This window comes from Mauremys mutica, chromosome 6, assembly GCF_020497125.1.
Source record: "Mauremys mutica isolate MM-2020 ecotype Southern chromosome 6, ASM2049712v1, whole genome shotgun sequence".
In the NCBI taxonomy this organism is placed as follows: Eukaryota; Metazoa; Chordata; order Testudines; family Geoemydidae; genus Mauremys; species Mauremys mutica.
In genome coordinates this window covers 66,603,528-66,617,281 of record NC_059077.1, presented here as the reverse complement: position 1 = coordinate 66,617,281, position 13,754 = coordinate 66,603,528, and the positions used below count along the sequence as shown (strand labels likewise).

The 13,754-nt window shown below is 45.1% G+C and overlaps 1 protein-coding gene across 2 annotated transcripts in view; it reads right to left on the bottom strand.

Moving 5' to 3' along the window:
* WDR36 (WD repeat domain 36) overlaps nt 1–796 on the bottom strand; it is an 81,068-nt gene extending 80,272 nt beyond the window's left edge. For both annotated transcript variants that reach the window (XM_045021015.1, XM_045021016.1), the window contains exon 1: nt 539–796. In XM_045021015.1, coding sequence (XP_044876950.1) covers nt 539–715 — 177 coding nt within the window. In that variant the 5' untranslated portion in view covers nt 716–796. The remainder of the gene's footprint in view (nt 1–538) is intronic.
* Nucleotides 797–13,754: the final 12,958 nt, after the last annotated feature.

The following is a 13,754-nucleotide window of genomic DNA, read 5'->3' as shown; positions in this document are numbered from 1 at the left end:
AGCCTCTCCCCAGTGGCTTTTTGCCTTCAAAGCATTCCAAGAACCCTCATTTACTGACAAGTGACTTTTTGTGTGATTAGATTAACTCTCTGGATGATGTGGCCCAAGTGGGGCATTTGAGGAGAGTCAGCATTACTGCACAGAGGAAAATCTGCACAGATCTAGAGGAAGGTGCTGCAGCGCCCATACTGACCGTAGAAATCAGAGAAGGGGTGAGCTTCCGGGCAGGAGGCTGCACAGTGGGGGGTGTCATAGACTTATGCTCCGTTTTCACTTTTCCCGGCTTAAAAAGTGGGTGAGGAGATGGGGGAGTTATTGCAACAGCCGTATAAAATCCTAAACAGAAACAACGACCTTGTAGGTGGAGGAAGCTGGACCGGGAGAGGGGGCGCGGCTTGTACTCCCGGTGGGGGGGGGACGGGGACTGGGGCGATCACCGTTCTGCAGGACAGGAGGGGGCATGGGAGCCCACGGCAGAGGGGGGGTCACTCACGCTGCGGGGGAGAGGGGAGCCACATGATCGGGGGGGGCCACTCACGTTGTAGGTGTGGAAGCTCCTCCCCGCGGCGGTGAGCAGGTAGAACTCGCGGTGGCGCTGGTGGTAGCGCAGCACGTGGGGCAGGTGGTTGGAGTAAAGGCCGAGAGCGCGGAAGCCCGAGAAGAGCGCGCTGCCCCCGCCGGGGGCCGCCCGCACCGCGCTGCCCGCACGCGACATCCCCCGGGCTGGGCCGCCAGCGCCGGCACCCACAACAGCACGTGTCCGCCCAAGTGCGCCGCGGAAACAGCCCCGCCCCTTCCGGTGCCGCCGGCCCCCTCCGGCTCTTGGCGTCCGCGAAAGGCGCCCCTCCCCCTGCGTCCGCTCGCTCCGAGTTCCGCCTTCCGCGATTGGGCGGAGAAAGACCCCCCACAGCCGATCGCGTCTGCGCAGGCGCTGCCCCCTGCCCGGCGACTGGTTTCCTGTCGAGCTCCCCGTGTCGTAGCCAGTGTCTACGTCACCGCGTTCTCTGAGCCGTACCCCCGCGCGCCTGTCCTCGTGGTTCCCGCCGCCGTCTCCCTACGTGCGGTCCTGTGCCAGCCCCACCTGCTCCCGGATCGGGCCGCCCGAGATCCCGACTAATGGAATGGGGGCTCCCGTCCCAGGTGACGGGGCTCAGACTTTGCTCCCCAGCCACCAGGGCTCGCATCTTACTTGTTTATTTAAAGGTGCACGCTGAGCGTCTCATCACCTGACTCCAAGAGCTGAGGCTTTGAGAAAAACAACAAAGATCACCGGACTTGAAAGAAAGCAGGAGAGGAGAGTGAGCCCCAACGCCCTCATGGGGAAAAGCATCTGTCAGTTTTGTATGGTTATAGTCTATTTGTTAATCATTGACATTGCGCCCCCTCTTGTATGAGATACAGATAGCAGCCCAGTCCTGCAAACTTGCATAGTGTTTGATGCTAACATGAGCCATCCCCATTGATTGTAGTGGGATCCTTCACAGAAGGGATAGCTCAGTGGTTTGAGCATTGGCCTGCTTAAACCCAGGGTTGTGAGTTCAATCCTTGAGGGGGCCACTTAGGGATCTGGGGCAAAAATTAGTCCTGCTAGTGAAGTCAGAGGGGGCTGGACTCAATGACCTTTCAAGGTCCCTTCCAGTTCTAGGAGATAAGTAATAATTGGAGATATACCAAAGTAAGAACTCAATGATACTCGGTAGGATTGAATTTTTAGACACCCTCTGGTGTCCCAACGAGTTTATGATCTAGATCGGATTGATGGTTTCCCCCCTTAGTTTCACACAAATCTGGCATTCTCTAGGGTTGCCACCACTGAGGTACGAAAAAGCCAAAAGAAAACACAGGATGTCCGGGATGATCCTGAGCCCAAAAAACTGAACAGATGGTGATGTTTACAAAGCACCCCTATAGATTTCTCAGGACAGCTACTACCTCCAAAAAGGGACAAGTATGGGAAAACATGGTTAGGTGGTGTGGAGGCCAAGAATTAATTAATAAAGGTTTGAAGGGATCTTAATGTATGTTAGCTAATTAGCAGAGGTTAAGATGTTACCCTGTATCTGGTGCAGAGTGAATTGTGTGAAGAGTCGTTACGACCTTGTGAATTGCAGTCTTGTTTTCTGTTCTAGTATTGCAGACAAATAAGATAACGAATAGGCTTATGTATAAACAAATGCAAATGTTTACTTTTACTGTCTCCAGGTTTGCTAGCCACTGTCTGTTAAGAAGGTATAAAAATTATTATGATTGTTTACTAATTGAGAGAGATCCGTCCAGGACAAGGGGCAACCCAGTTCCTGACACTCTCTCCCTCTTGTGTTCACTAGAGAAATAATAAAGTATTTTGATTTTGCTGCACCCAAACATAAAAGCGAGAACTGAGTTTTTCTTCGACAGTGGCTACCCTAATTCTCAGCATGTTATTGTTGTGTTATTCAGAAATATTTGCTCCAGAATAGCTTCTATGGACAAATCTTTGTGACAGAGAAAAGAAAAGCTGAAAACTAAAGAAATAATGGTTGTCAAAACCTGCCTAACCTCAGGCTTTTGGGAGATTTTTCCAGGCCCATGGAACTGTTCCCAGCACCTCAAGCCTTTTGTGGGTGCCATAGCTGTGGTTGCTGTAAAAGCTGTTGGTACAGATACAGCAGCCATAAATGTGGTTACAGAGAGTCTAGATTAATTTCCAACAGGCTGCAAAGAATAGATGCATTCTTAGGCTTCAGTATTGTCTTAATTCACCTAAAATAGGTGAGAGCTAGTGTTTTCCTGATTTTTCTTTATAATATATTTTGTACCAATGTATTTTGAGACAACAGATAGAAGCACAGGGAGAAGAACAAGCCACCCAGAAAGAAGATCTTGATTTCCCATTGTAGAGATGTATGCTGACACCCTAAGTGGAAGGGTTGGTAATGGGAAGAGAAGAGATCCACTGAGAAAAAGCTTCATTAATGCAGAATTAAGGTTGCCTGGTGGTGTCTTGTACCCTTCCAGAACATTTTTTGGCTATACTTGGCTTCTGAAGTTCTAATAGTTTAAAGGGAAGGGTAGGTTAAGATGGAAATGGTGGAGGGGATGCTATTTTGGGTACGTGGTTTGGGAGAAGAGGCGCACAACAATCTTCTCTCACATGCTTAAAGTTATTGTAATCGCCAGACTAGTTTGAGTATCGTTTTCAATGGTGATCCTCCATTGGTTTAGTGAGTGCTATGGAGTAAATGTTGAGTGACTGAGATCACTGTGAGCACATTCAGGGGTGGTTTGATCTGCAATGCTACACAAAAGAATTGGTTAAATCTGCCAACATTAAGAAATGCTATGGGGGAGGGCAGGTTGTAGGGACGGGGAGTTATATCTCTGGGATCCCTTTTGCGAATGCCCCCAAATTTGGATCAATAACCCTACCATAAACCCACCTGAGGCATACCACATTTCAAAGCATTACAAGAAGCATGTGGATTTTAGAGCAACTTTAAAAGTCAGTCTTTAAACAGAAAGTTGTTCTCAATCTTATTATAGCACAGCTAGTATTCTGTTATAATGAGAAGGGCCATGTCTACACTATGCAGACTATAACAACATAGCTACTGCACTGTAGCTATGCTGGCATAATCCTGTAGCACAGATGCAGCCTACAGTAACGGAAGGGGTTCTTCAATCAATGTAGGAACACCAGGCAATGGTACTTATGTCTCCAGAATCATTCTTCTGTTGACCTAGCTGTGTCTACAACAAGGATTAGGTTGACATAACTGTGGTGCTCAGAGATCTGGATTTTTCAGACCCCTGAGCTCCATAACCTAAATTTTGAGTGTAGACCAGGCCAAAGTAAAGTAGCTTTTAGGATCACCCTTCCCTTCCCTTTATTCCAGTAGAAGGGTAGAGGTGAAAACAAAGAGTTCCACCCCCTTCCTCTGCACAGTCAGGTTGAATAGGGAGAAAGAGGCGATTATGTTATTTGATAATATTATGTTGTATATAGCTGCCCACATGCTTTAAACAAATGAAACCATTTTCTGATTAAACCAGGTATCTGGGAATCACTAGATGATTGTGTGCATATTTGTGTGTTTTAAGTCAAATTTTACCAGGGCTTCAAAGCTGAGACAGTTTGGTTGTTAAAGTTCCACTCCTACCAGATCAATAGGACAAAAATCAAAACCTCCACTAAATCCTATATTCTTTACCTCAGATGTTGCACTGTTCAAATACCGATATAATGTATGTGCCTTCATAATGATGAAACACTGGAGAGGCGGGGAAAACAATTGCACAAAACCCCAGTGACTAGTACTTTCACTCTTACAGGCACAGGCGTGGGTATGCACGAAACACAGCAACAACAATCGCCAAAAAAACATAAGCAGACATGCACAAACCCAATGCAAGAAATACATGCATGGACTCATGCAAAACCTACCACTAGCACTGCCAAACATACAGATAAGGACATGCACAATACTCACTACCAAAACTGATAAAATGTATCTAAAACCACACAGCAACACCACCAAACTATAGTTTGGAAAAATAACTGACACGCACAACCTACCATCAGAATAAGAATAAGAACATTGAAGGTACATTTGGATTAACTACTTCCAACACAGCCAGACACTTTTAAAACTTTTTTAAAAATGTTCAAAGCCTCTCTTCTGGCTGATCTTTCTCCATGCCCCCATATGTTGCCCTTTCCCTATATCCCATTATTTCCCATTCCTGTGGAGCTTTTCTAATCTGTTCCAAGCTGCCCCCCTTTGACCCACTTTACATACATACAAAGTATGGCAAACAATTTCATGAAAATTGTTTTAATTAATCCTTACATTATGGCTGTAAGCTATTTGTTTAGCAAATTGTACGTTAAAGGTTTTTACAAAATAAATTAAAAACATTTTAAATGTGAATTAAAAAATCATTTGTAAAATATACGACTTTACAAATTTGCATCATTGGTCATAAATATTTCTAAAATTAAGAGGGAAATCTATTTTTTGATATTAATATAACTCCTCAGTACTGCCCGTAGTTCTTGAAGTCTGTGCTTCTTACATGGTCGTGCTCTCTGAGATCTCTTTCGCTTTTTCATTCGATGGATATTGGATCTAGGTTCTTGACATTCAACATGCTGCTGACCATGAGAGCAGAGATCAGTGAATTATGCTTTAAACTGTAATCACATTTTATAAGGTTGATCAAAGACACTGGCTAACGGTTTTCCCACCAAAGTCAGTGGGAGTTCTGGCTGTACAAAGAATGCTAGATCAAGCCCCCAAGAGTGTTTTTCATACTGATGCTGTTTCTTCTACATCTAAAAAATTATCAGTCTGCTATGCATTTCTGATTGTAAAGGATTTGTGCAAGGACGATATTCATCTTGAGTTATAATTCAGATTAAATTGTTAGTTTCTTCCAGTAGTTTGGCCAATAATATTCATTCTGAAATGCTAACTTCCTTTTGTGATACATAAGAACTTAATACATTCAGAGGAAGCACAAAAAAAATAGCATAATTATTATGAACACTGGAACATAGCTGAAAAATAATGACTTTAATAATATTAAAACGCACCACATCACAATTCACAGTGGGTGAAATTCACCCCTTGCATAGAGGTAAATAGGGCCTAAATGGCACATGGGTCTTGTGCTAGCTGAACTGCATTTAGGACTCTGAACAACAACATATATTGAGCAGATTACCCTAGGAGTGTAATCCTGCTTGTTGAAATTGGCGAGATTTTGCCGGTCACTTAACAGGAGAAGTATTGAGTTTCCTGGTACAGAAAGGATTGTGTTGTTACCACAAAAACTGAATACATGAGGCAGTGGGGGAAAGCTGCATTTCAAGAGAGTACTTTTGTTTTTTACTTGCAAAAGGCCAAATCCTGTTTTCTTGAGTGAGGTAAGCAGCCTCTTTGACTACTTGCATGAGTACAACAGGCAAGAGGTTAGTCCAAATACAGTAAAACTTCTACAGAACCCAGCCCCTATCTTGAGCATCAACATTAAAGTATCCCCAAGGTTTCCATCAGCCTTCATTACATTGCTCTCAACCTTTAATTAAAAGCCACTTCTGCCAGGCAGTAACTTAAGGTGTGGTTATGTTCTAAAATGCAAAGACAGCATTGAACAAATTGCTGGGTTTACATGAAGGTTTTTACCCTCTCACTAACTTGCAGCACTGGAAACTCAACCTGGGCTCAGAAAGTCAAGCTGCTCTCTTTCTGGCTCACACATCACCAGTTGTAATCAGTTCTGCTGCCAAAGTTTAGAGGCAAATTCTGTCTGAGACCATGGAGGTGCCCTTGGCAGTGAACAAGAGTGTTTCAACTGCACAAACCGGACAGGATTAGAGGGAGGCAATGCAGGGGATACACACCACCTTCATGGCACAGCATCATCATCCTCATCAGCAATGGACTACCAACACATGGCACAGCCCTCTCACAACGTGGGGACCCCTGAATGGCCATAAACATTGAGCTGATGAGAGTGAGACCTGGGCAGGCCAGTTGATGGTTGGGGTTAAAGGATCTTGTCACTGCTTAGATCCATCCTCCTTTTGCATGTAAAGACCAGGAATCTTTACCCCCATGCATCCTCTGAAACAGTAGCCAGACTATTTTTCCTTTAGTTAATTCTGTCTACTATGCATGAGCCATAATAGAACCTGGTTCACTCTCCCATAGTTGTAGTGGTTTTGTGTGCTAATAAGAATGAAAAGTTGTAAACAAGTTATTTTTCTCAGTAAAAGGAAGCAACTGTGATTCGGTATGTGGAGGGGGAGCAGCTCTGAGCGAGAAGGCACTATTTTTACATGGTCACTTTACTGATCTTAGCTACTTACTAACCTTATTTCTACACTCGAATTTTTACTCCCCATTGATAGCTAACACGTGTGCACAGGCTAATCTGGACACCCCTACATGTTTGTTCTGTGCTAAAAATAGTTTTTTGTTTACCCGAAAGATCAGACCAGTGTTAACCACTTCCAGCTAGTGGGTAATTAACTAGGTCCAATTAAAGTATACATAATAAAGGCAAGCCCAAAGAGGGATAATCATAGAATATTAGGGTTGGAAGAGACTGCAGAAGGTCATCTAGTCCAATCCCCTGCTCAAATCAGGACCAACACCAACTATCATCCAAGCCAGGGCTTTGTCAAGCTGGGCCTTACAAATCTCTAAGGGTGGAGATTCCACCACCTCCCTAGGTAACCCATTCCAGTGCTTCACCACCCTCCTAGTGAAATAGTGTTTCCTAGGATAGGTTTGACTATCTTGGAAATCAGACATAATATGTGTGGAAAAGCGGGGTGGGGGGGAAAATAGCCATAGGATACACTACAGATTAATTTTTGGGAAAAATAGCAGGATGTCAAACATATTTAACCCTTAAGCTAAACAGGAAAAAGATTTCCTCAGAGACTCCTCTACACAGGCAAAATAAGACCCATAATTCATTACCAGTGTTACCCCATAAACAATAGAAACTGTAGTACAGACAGGACTCAGATGCATTTAGATATTTTTACAATTATTTTTATGGTGGTAAAATCATCTGGACCAGGACTGCTATAGTTTCGCTGTTGATATCATCAGCTGCGCCAGTTTGAGTAGACAAGACTGGGGAGGTATGGTGCTGCAGAACAGTGCTCTGGGACGACCAGGTGTCTGGTCTGAATGAAACCTCTGGGAAAAAAATCAATTCTCTATGGGCCTGTCTTTTTCACTTTGCTCCACGAATCTTTGGCATACTCCCTTTAGTGGGAAGTATTTTCCTTTGCCTTTTTTGATTGCCTTCGAGTCCAGCTTTAGGAGCGAATACAGAACCTCTGGTTTTAGAAGCAGCCTCAAGTAGTAAGTGATTTGCATATTTCCCAAGCCGACTTCCGAAAGTGAAAATAAGCTCACTCCACCTCACTCAAAACATTCAAGAAGAAAATAAAGACGTGCTATAGGTTCTGTCCTGTTCTTACCTTGCCTGGGAAATAGCCAGCACAAGTTGCAGTCAGAATGTCACGAGTTAAGGACCAGACATCCTCCTTCTGTGAACGCGCTAGGCAGCATCTGATAGTGTTTTGTATACATTCCAGCAGTTCGCCTTCCTGATACGTGCGAAGAGAAGCAATATTGTGACTAGTACACTAGCGGCGGTAATGGCGTATAGTAGCCGATAGATGGCACCCATTATACCTGTCCCAGCACTACTAAACCAGCTGTTCCTTATTCTTTCCTCAATCGTATTCCTTCTAAACCAGCTGTCTGAAATCACTGTCTTAGAAGAAATAATCACGAATTTCTACTTTCTTCCCGCTTCCAATTACATCTTTTAACACAGTGAGGGAGGCGAGAGACACTCGGGTATCCACCCTTACATCTTCTAGTCTTTTTGTTTTGTTGTTGTCATTCAAAATAGCTTACCCACCCCCATACATATAATATATGTATATGTTAATAATAATAATAATTAATAATGTCGCTTACTAACGATGTTGGGATTTGTTCACCTAGTTCAAACTTCTGGCTGCTCTGGCACCTCTCCATGGTACTATCATTGCACGGCTTCAGAAAGCAATGATCTACTATAACAACACACATACACCCACAACACTCACTTGTTCCCCGCATCCGTGAGAATCCTGATCATTTAGCTAGAAAGAAAGAAAGAAAGAAAGAAAGATCATAATCTTATGTATTAATTAACCAACAGTCAGTTATAGAACTAGAGGGTCATGCAAAACAATTTATAACAGAGAACTTTCTAAAGTATTGTTAGATTTTGTATCTATTCTATACATCAATTACAGTGATCTCGACAGCTATATATACGGTTGTTTTCTCTTCCCTAACCTGATGCCCTCAAAGATACATCACTTGTCTCAGCTTATTTAGGTTATCTGCCAAAGTCCTAGCTAGAGGCGTTCAGACCTGTTTAGTTCAAAATTACATCGTGTTTTTGGTTTTATATCTATTTTGCAAATCGGCTTGTCCTTATTTTACACTGTTTTATTATTCTCTTTTTTTTCCTTTCTACAGCTTGTGCTCTTAGAAACATGTCACTTACCTCCAATTACTCAAGTTATGTGCCAAGGTCCTAGCCAGAAGAAGTCTTAGCTTCAAAAAATTATGCTCTTTTACTAAAGCGTGTCTGTAAAGCCATGTGTACACTCCCTTCATATACTACTTATACCCAATCATAAACATTTATCACATTGATAATAAGCAGTTTTCTTCAGCGCTTGCGAAATACTGTGCATGTTATTTTCCCCTCCTCTCCTTCCCCTTACAGCACTGAAGTGTGGAATAAACCGCAGGGTTCGGAAGGAACGTGTCTGCTTTGTTTTCTCCTCTTTTAAGCTACTACAATTTACAGGGTAGCTGGAGAGAAATGTTACTATCATACTTTCCACCGTTTAACCGTCTTGGCCAACACAGCTTCATGTCACCCTGGGAAATTAGGAGAAGATTTCCCCCTCCTCTCCAAATGTATTGGAATTGTCTGGAGAAAACCATCTTCTAAGCTTTTCAGGTCCCAGATTTACCAGTCAGCGTTTTCTAAAAGTATCTTTCCACTAACATTAAAGGCAACTGTAGAAGCAGCTACTGTACCACCAGTTTCCATTTGATGCTGTAAGACAAACAACCACGCCTTATAAACTCACTTTCTACGGTACCTTTTCCAGATGTACCGAGATAACGTTAAGAAATTCATCTTTTATGGCTTCATGGTTACAGTTACTGAAATTGTAAGTAGACATCAGCACTAAGTCTGCAAGCTGAAGAAAGATGATCAACCTAAGGAGGACTGTTGAAGAAGAACAAGAAGGAAAAAAACAAAACAAAACAAAAAAACACCCAGCATTAGTTATCAGGAACTATATTACCAGCAACGAAACTAAAAATTTAAGAGTTATAGTTCTGTAGAATAAATAAATCAAGTGATACTTGTAGTTCTGAGTACTAGATGATTACCCATTATGTTCTTTGAAGTTGGATTTTCAGTGCTGGGGTTCAATGCTTTGCTGGCTTCACATATATATATAGGATGTATCTGAACGCCTACGGTCAATGGTATTTTCAAATGCCATAGCTGGGGCTCATTTTGATGTCTCATGCACCTCTTTTCCTGGGCTGTAAAATAGTTATTCATAGTATTGTAATGAAGTTGTGTAATTAGTAATTTAAAAAGAAATAGATAAATCTTGTAGTACAAACAAATTTTGTAATCCGGGGATACCTCCATGAAAAATAAGACAACTCTTGCAGTAAGTGCACAAAGTTCAACAACTGCAGCTTGTTCCATATACCTTTGAGGCAGAATATACATATGTATGTCTGAATAGACAGACAGATGCACACTCAATATTTGGGTGCAATATAAGTCGGTTTTAAAGAATACAGAGAGAGAGAGAGGAGGCTATAATGAATGTGATGACATTAGCCTTTTCACGACCTCGATCAATGTTAGGGTTATATACTTTGTCCGGAAGGAAATGTTATGTGTTCGGCTTGATGCTATTAGAAGCAGATCAGCCGGACACCTGGCAGTCCCCAGAGAAGGGTTTGTAGCCAGTACAGATTGGGACACGATTGGAACGGGATAGTCCATGGCCAATATGTGCTTTCCCCACTAAACCTGCAAGCCACACTGTTCAAAAGCGAAGACACAAAGAAAAATCCTATTTTAACGAGTTTTAGCCAACCTAGTAACAATTAAGAAGCCGACGGGGCGGATGATGTCTATTTGCATCCGGTAATCACACTGTCTGCAGCCCTGGAATGAACACAGAGCCAAGCACACTCGCTGATTGTTCCCCCTTTTTATTGTGTGCCAGCAGAGACGCGTCTTGCTCAGATGTGTTTAGTGAGGAGTATGTTGCCTATGCAATACTGTATTATGCACACTGCTGTCCAGTGCAGAGCTATTTAGCTATGCCCGGGACTAGGGTGACCAGATGTCCGGATTTTATAGGGACAGTCCTGATTTTGGGGTCTTTTTCTTATATAGGCTCCTATTACCCCCCACCCCCTGTTCCGATTTTTCACACTTGCTGTCTGGTCACCCTACCCGGGACTCCCCCAGAGTGAGGAGAAATTGGCTGTATATAGCGCCTGGTCGGAAAGGAAGAGTGTAGCATCAGCAGGGTGTGTATTGGATGGGCTCTAGTTCAGGGGCTTCTGGATTCCTGCCGTTGAGAGTAGGCTGTTTGGGAACAGTTTCCAATCCGGAGCCATTAATTTACTGGCAAGTTTGACCGATTTTATCCTCCCCGCACACACACACCCCGTCTGATGATCCAGACAGCCTTTTCCTGTCCAAAATAAGTTCTCAGTAAAAAATCAAAATGTTGACTGTAGAGAGAAGGTAACGTGCCACAAGTTGTAAACACACTAGCGTCTCTGCATAAACAAGCGAGCAATGGAATGGCATCCACAAGGTTGCGAGGGGCCAGAACAGCAGCTGCGTGTGTTTCGAGAGAGATCCTACAACTCGGCCTTCCCAAATCCCCCTTGTGCCCATCCAGCAGCCTTTCCCTTCGATACCCCCAGCCCTGCCCTCCTCAGATACTGAAGCGTGTGTCCCAAGACTGGGGCTATTGAAAGTGTCCCGGAAAGCTCTCCACACACACAGGTAGGCGTGCAATGCCCCGGCTGCTCGGGCAGCAGGGGGCAGCAGTGAGCTGGCAGCCTGTGCGCCGGGCTGTGCAAGCTGACCTCGGCCGGGCTGCCAGAGCGCCGCCGCCGCTCGGAACTCAGCGCGACCCGGTGGTTCAGAGGAAGTCGGAGTCACCTAGGGGATGACTCGGAGACGTGAGTCATGAAGGAAAGCCCGAGTGGGCCGCTGGCGCGCGTGCCAGATTTGCTCTAGGCGCGCGAAGGCTGAGGACCGGCCCGGGCATGTTTATTACTGGCTGCCTGACTGAGCCATTGGGGCGGGTTTCCCTCTCCCGGAAAACACTGCTAGAGAGCGGGGACCCGGCCAGGGCGGGAGGGGAGGAACCGGGCAGTCCTACAGCTCGGGCAGGCCCGGAACTGCACAGCCGCCTTCAGCGGAGCTCTAGGCTCTGTGCAGGGGGCTGGGCTGCCTGAGCTCTGGGGTCCCTTGCAGCGCTCCAGTTCTGTGCAAAAGCCTTCAGGGCAGGGCGCTGCACAACCTGCCTTTGCTAATTCATGCAGCCGGCAGGGCCTGGTAACTAGACTCCTAGACTTTAAGGTCAGAAGGGACCATTATGATCATCTAGTCTGACCTCCTGCACAATGCAGGCCACAGAATCTCACCCACCCACTCCTGTAACAACCCCCTAACCTATGTCTGAATTATTCAAGTCCTCAAATCGTGATTTAAAGACCTCAAGGTGCAGAGAATCCTCCAGCAAGTGACCCGTGACCCACGCTGCAGAGGAAGGTGAAAATCCTCCAGGGCCTCTGCCAGGGGCGGCTCTAGCCATTTCGCCGCCCTAAGCACAACGGCACGCTGCAGGGGGCGCTCTGCCAGTCGCCAGTCCCACGGCTCCGGTGGACCTCCCACAGGCTTGCCTGCGGATGCTCCACCGGAGCCACGGGACTAGCGGACCCTCTGCAGGGATGCCTGCGGGAGGTCCACCGGAGCCGCCTGCCGACCTCCCGGTGACCGGCAGAGCGCCCCCCGCGGCATGCCACCCCAAGCACGTGCTTGGCGTGCTGGGGCCTGGAGCCGCCCCTGGCCTGTGCCAATGTTCCCTGGTCCCCTCACTACAGAAGAGATGTGGACAAACTGGAGAGAGTCCAGTGGAGGGCAACGAAAATGATTAGGGGCTGAGGCACATGACTTATGAGGAGAAGCTGAGGGAACTGGGGATATTTAGTCTGCAGAAGAGAAAAGCGAGGGGGGATTTGATAGCAGCATTCAACTACCTGAAGGGGGGCTCCAAAGAGGATGAATCTAGACTTTTCTCAGTGGTGGAAGATGACAGAACAAGGAGGAATGGTCTCAAGTTGCAATGGGGGAGGTCTAAGTTGTGGTTTGACAGATTCCTCGAGGTTTCGTCACATGGCATATCCTATAATTAAAGATTAATCTTTAATTCCTGGAGATGCCGGAACAATCTTGGAGATTTGGCAACTGTACGTGTAAGGGTGCAGACCAGTGCAGCTTGCAGGGCTAGATAGAGCAGACTGAAGAGAGGTTGGGGAGAAGAGATTACCTGGTAGGTTGCCATAAGGCCTAACATCTGCAGAAGCACAGTGCTCTTTCACTAGGCTGCCAGGCACCTACTATACAACTTTTGACATTTCAATTAACCCAGCTGTAATGGTAGATCAAAACCTCACAGCAGCTGTCTGTTTTGACAGTTACGCCCACCACTGATTTCTTCATTCAACATATTGGATGCGCTGCCTTGGGGAGGTGTGTATGTAATGTAAATAAAAATAAAGTAAGGAAGAATATCTTGAGGATACCCATTCATTTCCCTTTGAATAAAACCCAGTTCAGGAGGGGAATCCTTTTTGACCACCAGGATACCTGGACTCTCTGATAATGTTGAACACGACGATGCTTAACTACAGTCCTAACTTGTTTTTAGCCAATAAAAAGCCTTAAATGGGCTAGGACCTGTTTACAACAGTGGTTCTCAACCAGGGGTATGCATACCCTAGGAGTACACAGAGGTCTTCCCGAGGGTACACCAACTATCTAGATATTTGCCTGGTTTTACAACAGTAACATAAAAAGCAAAGTCAGTACAAACTAAAATTTCATACTAA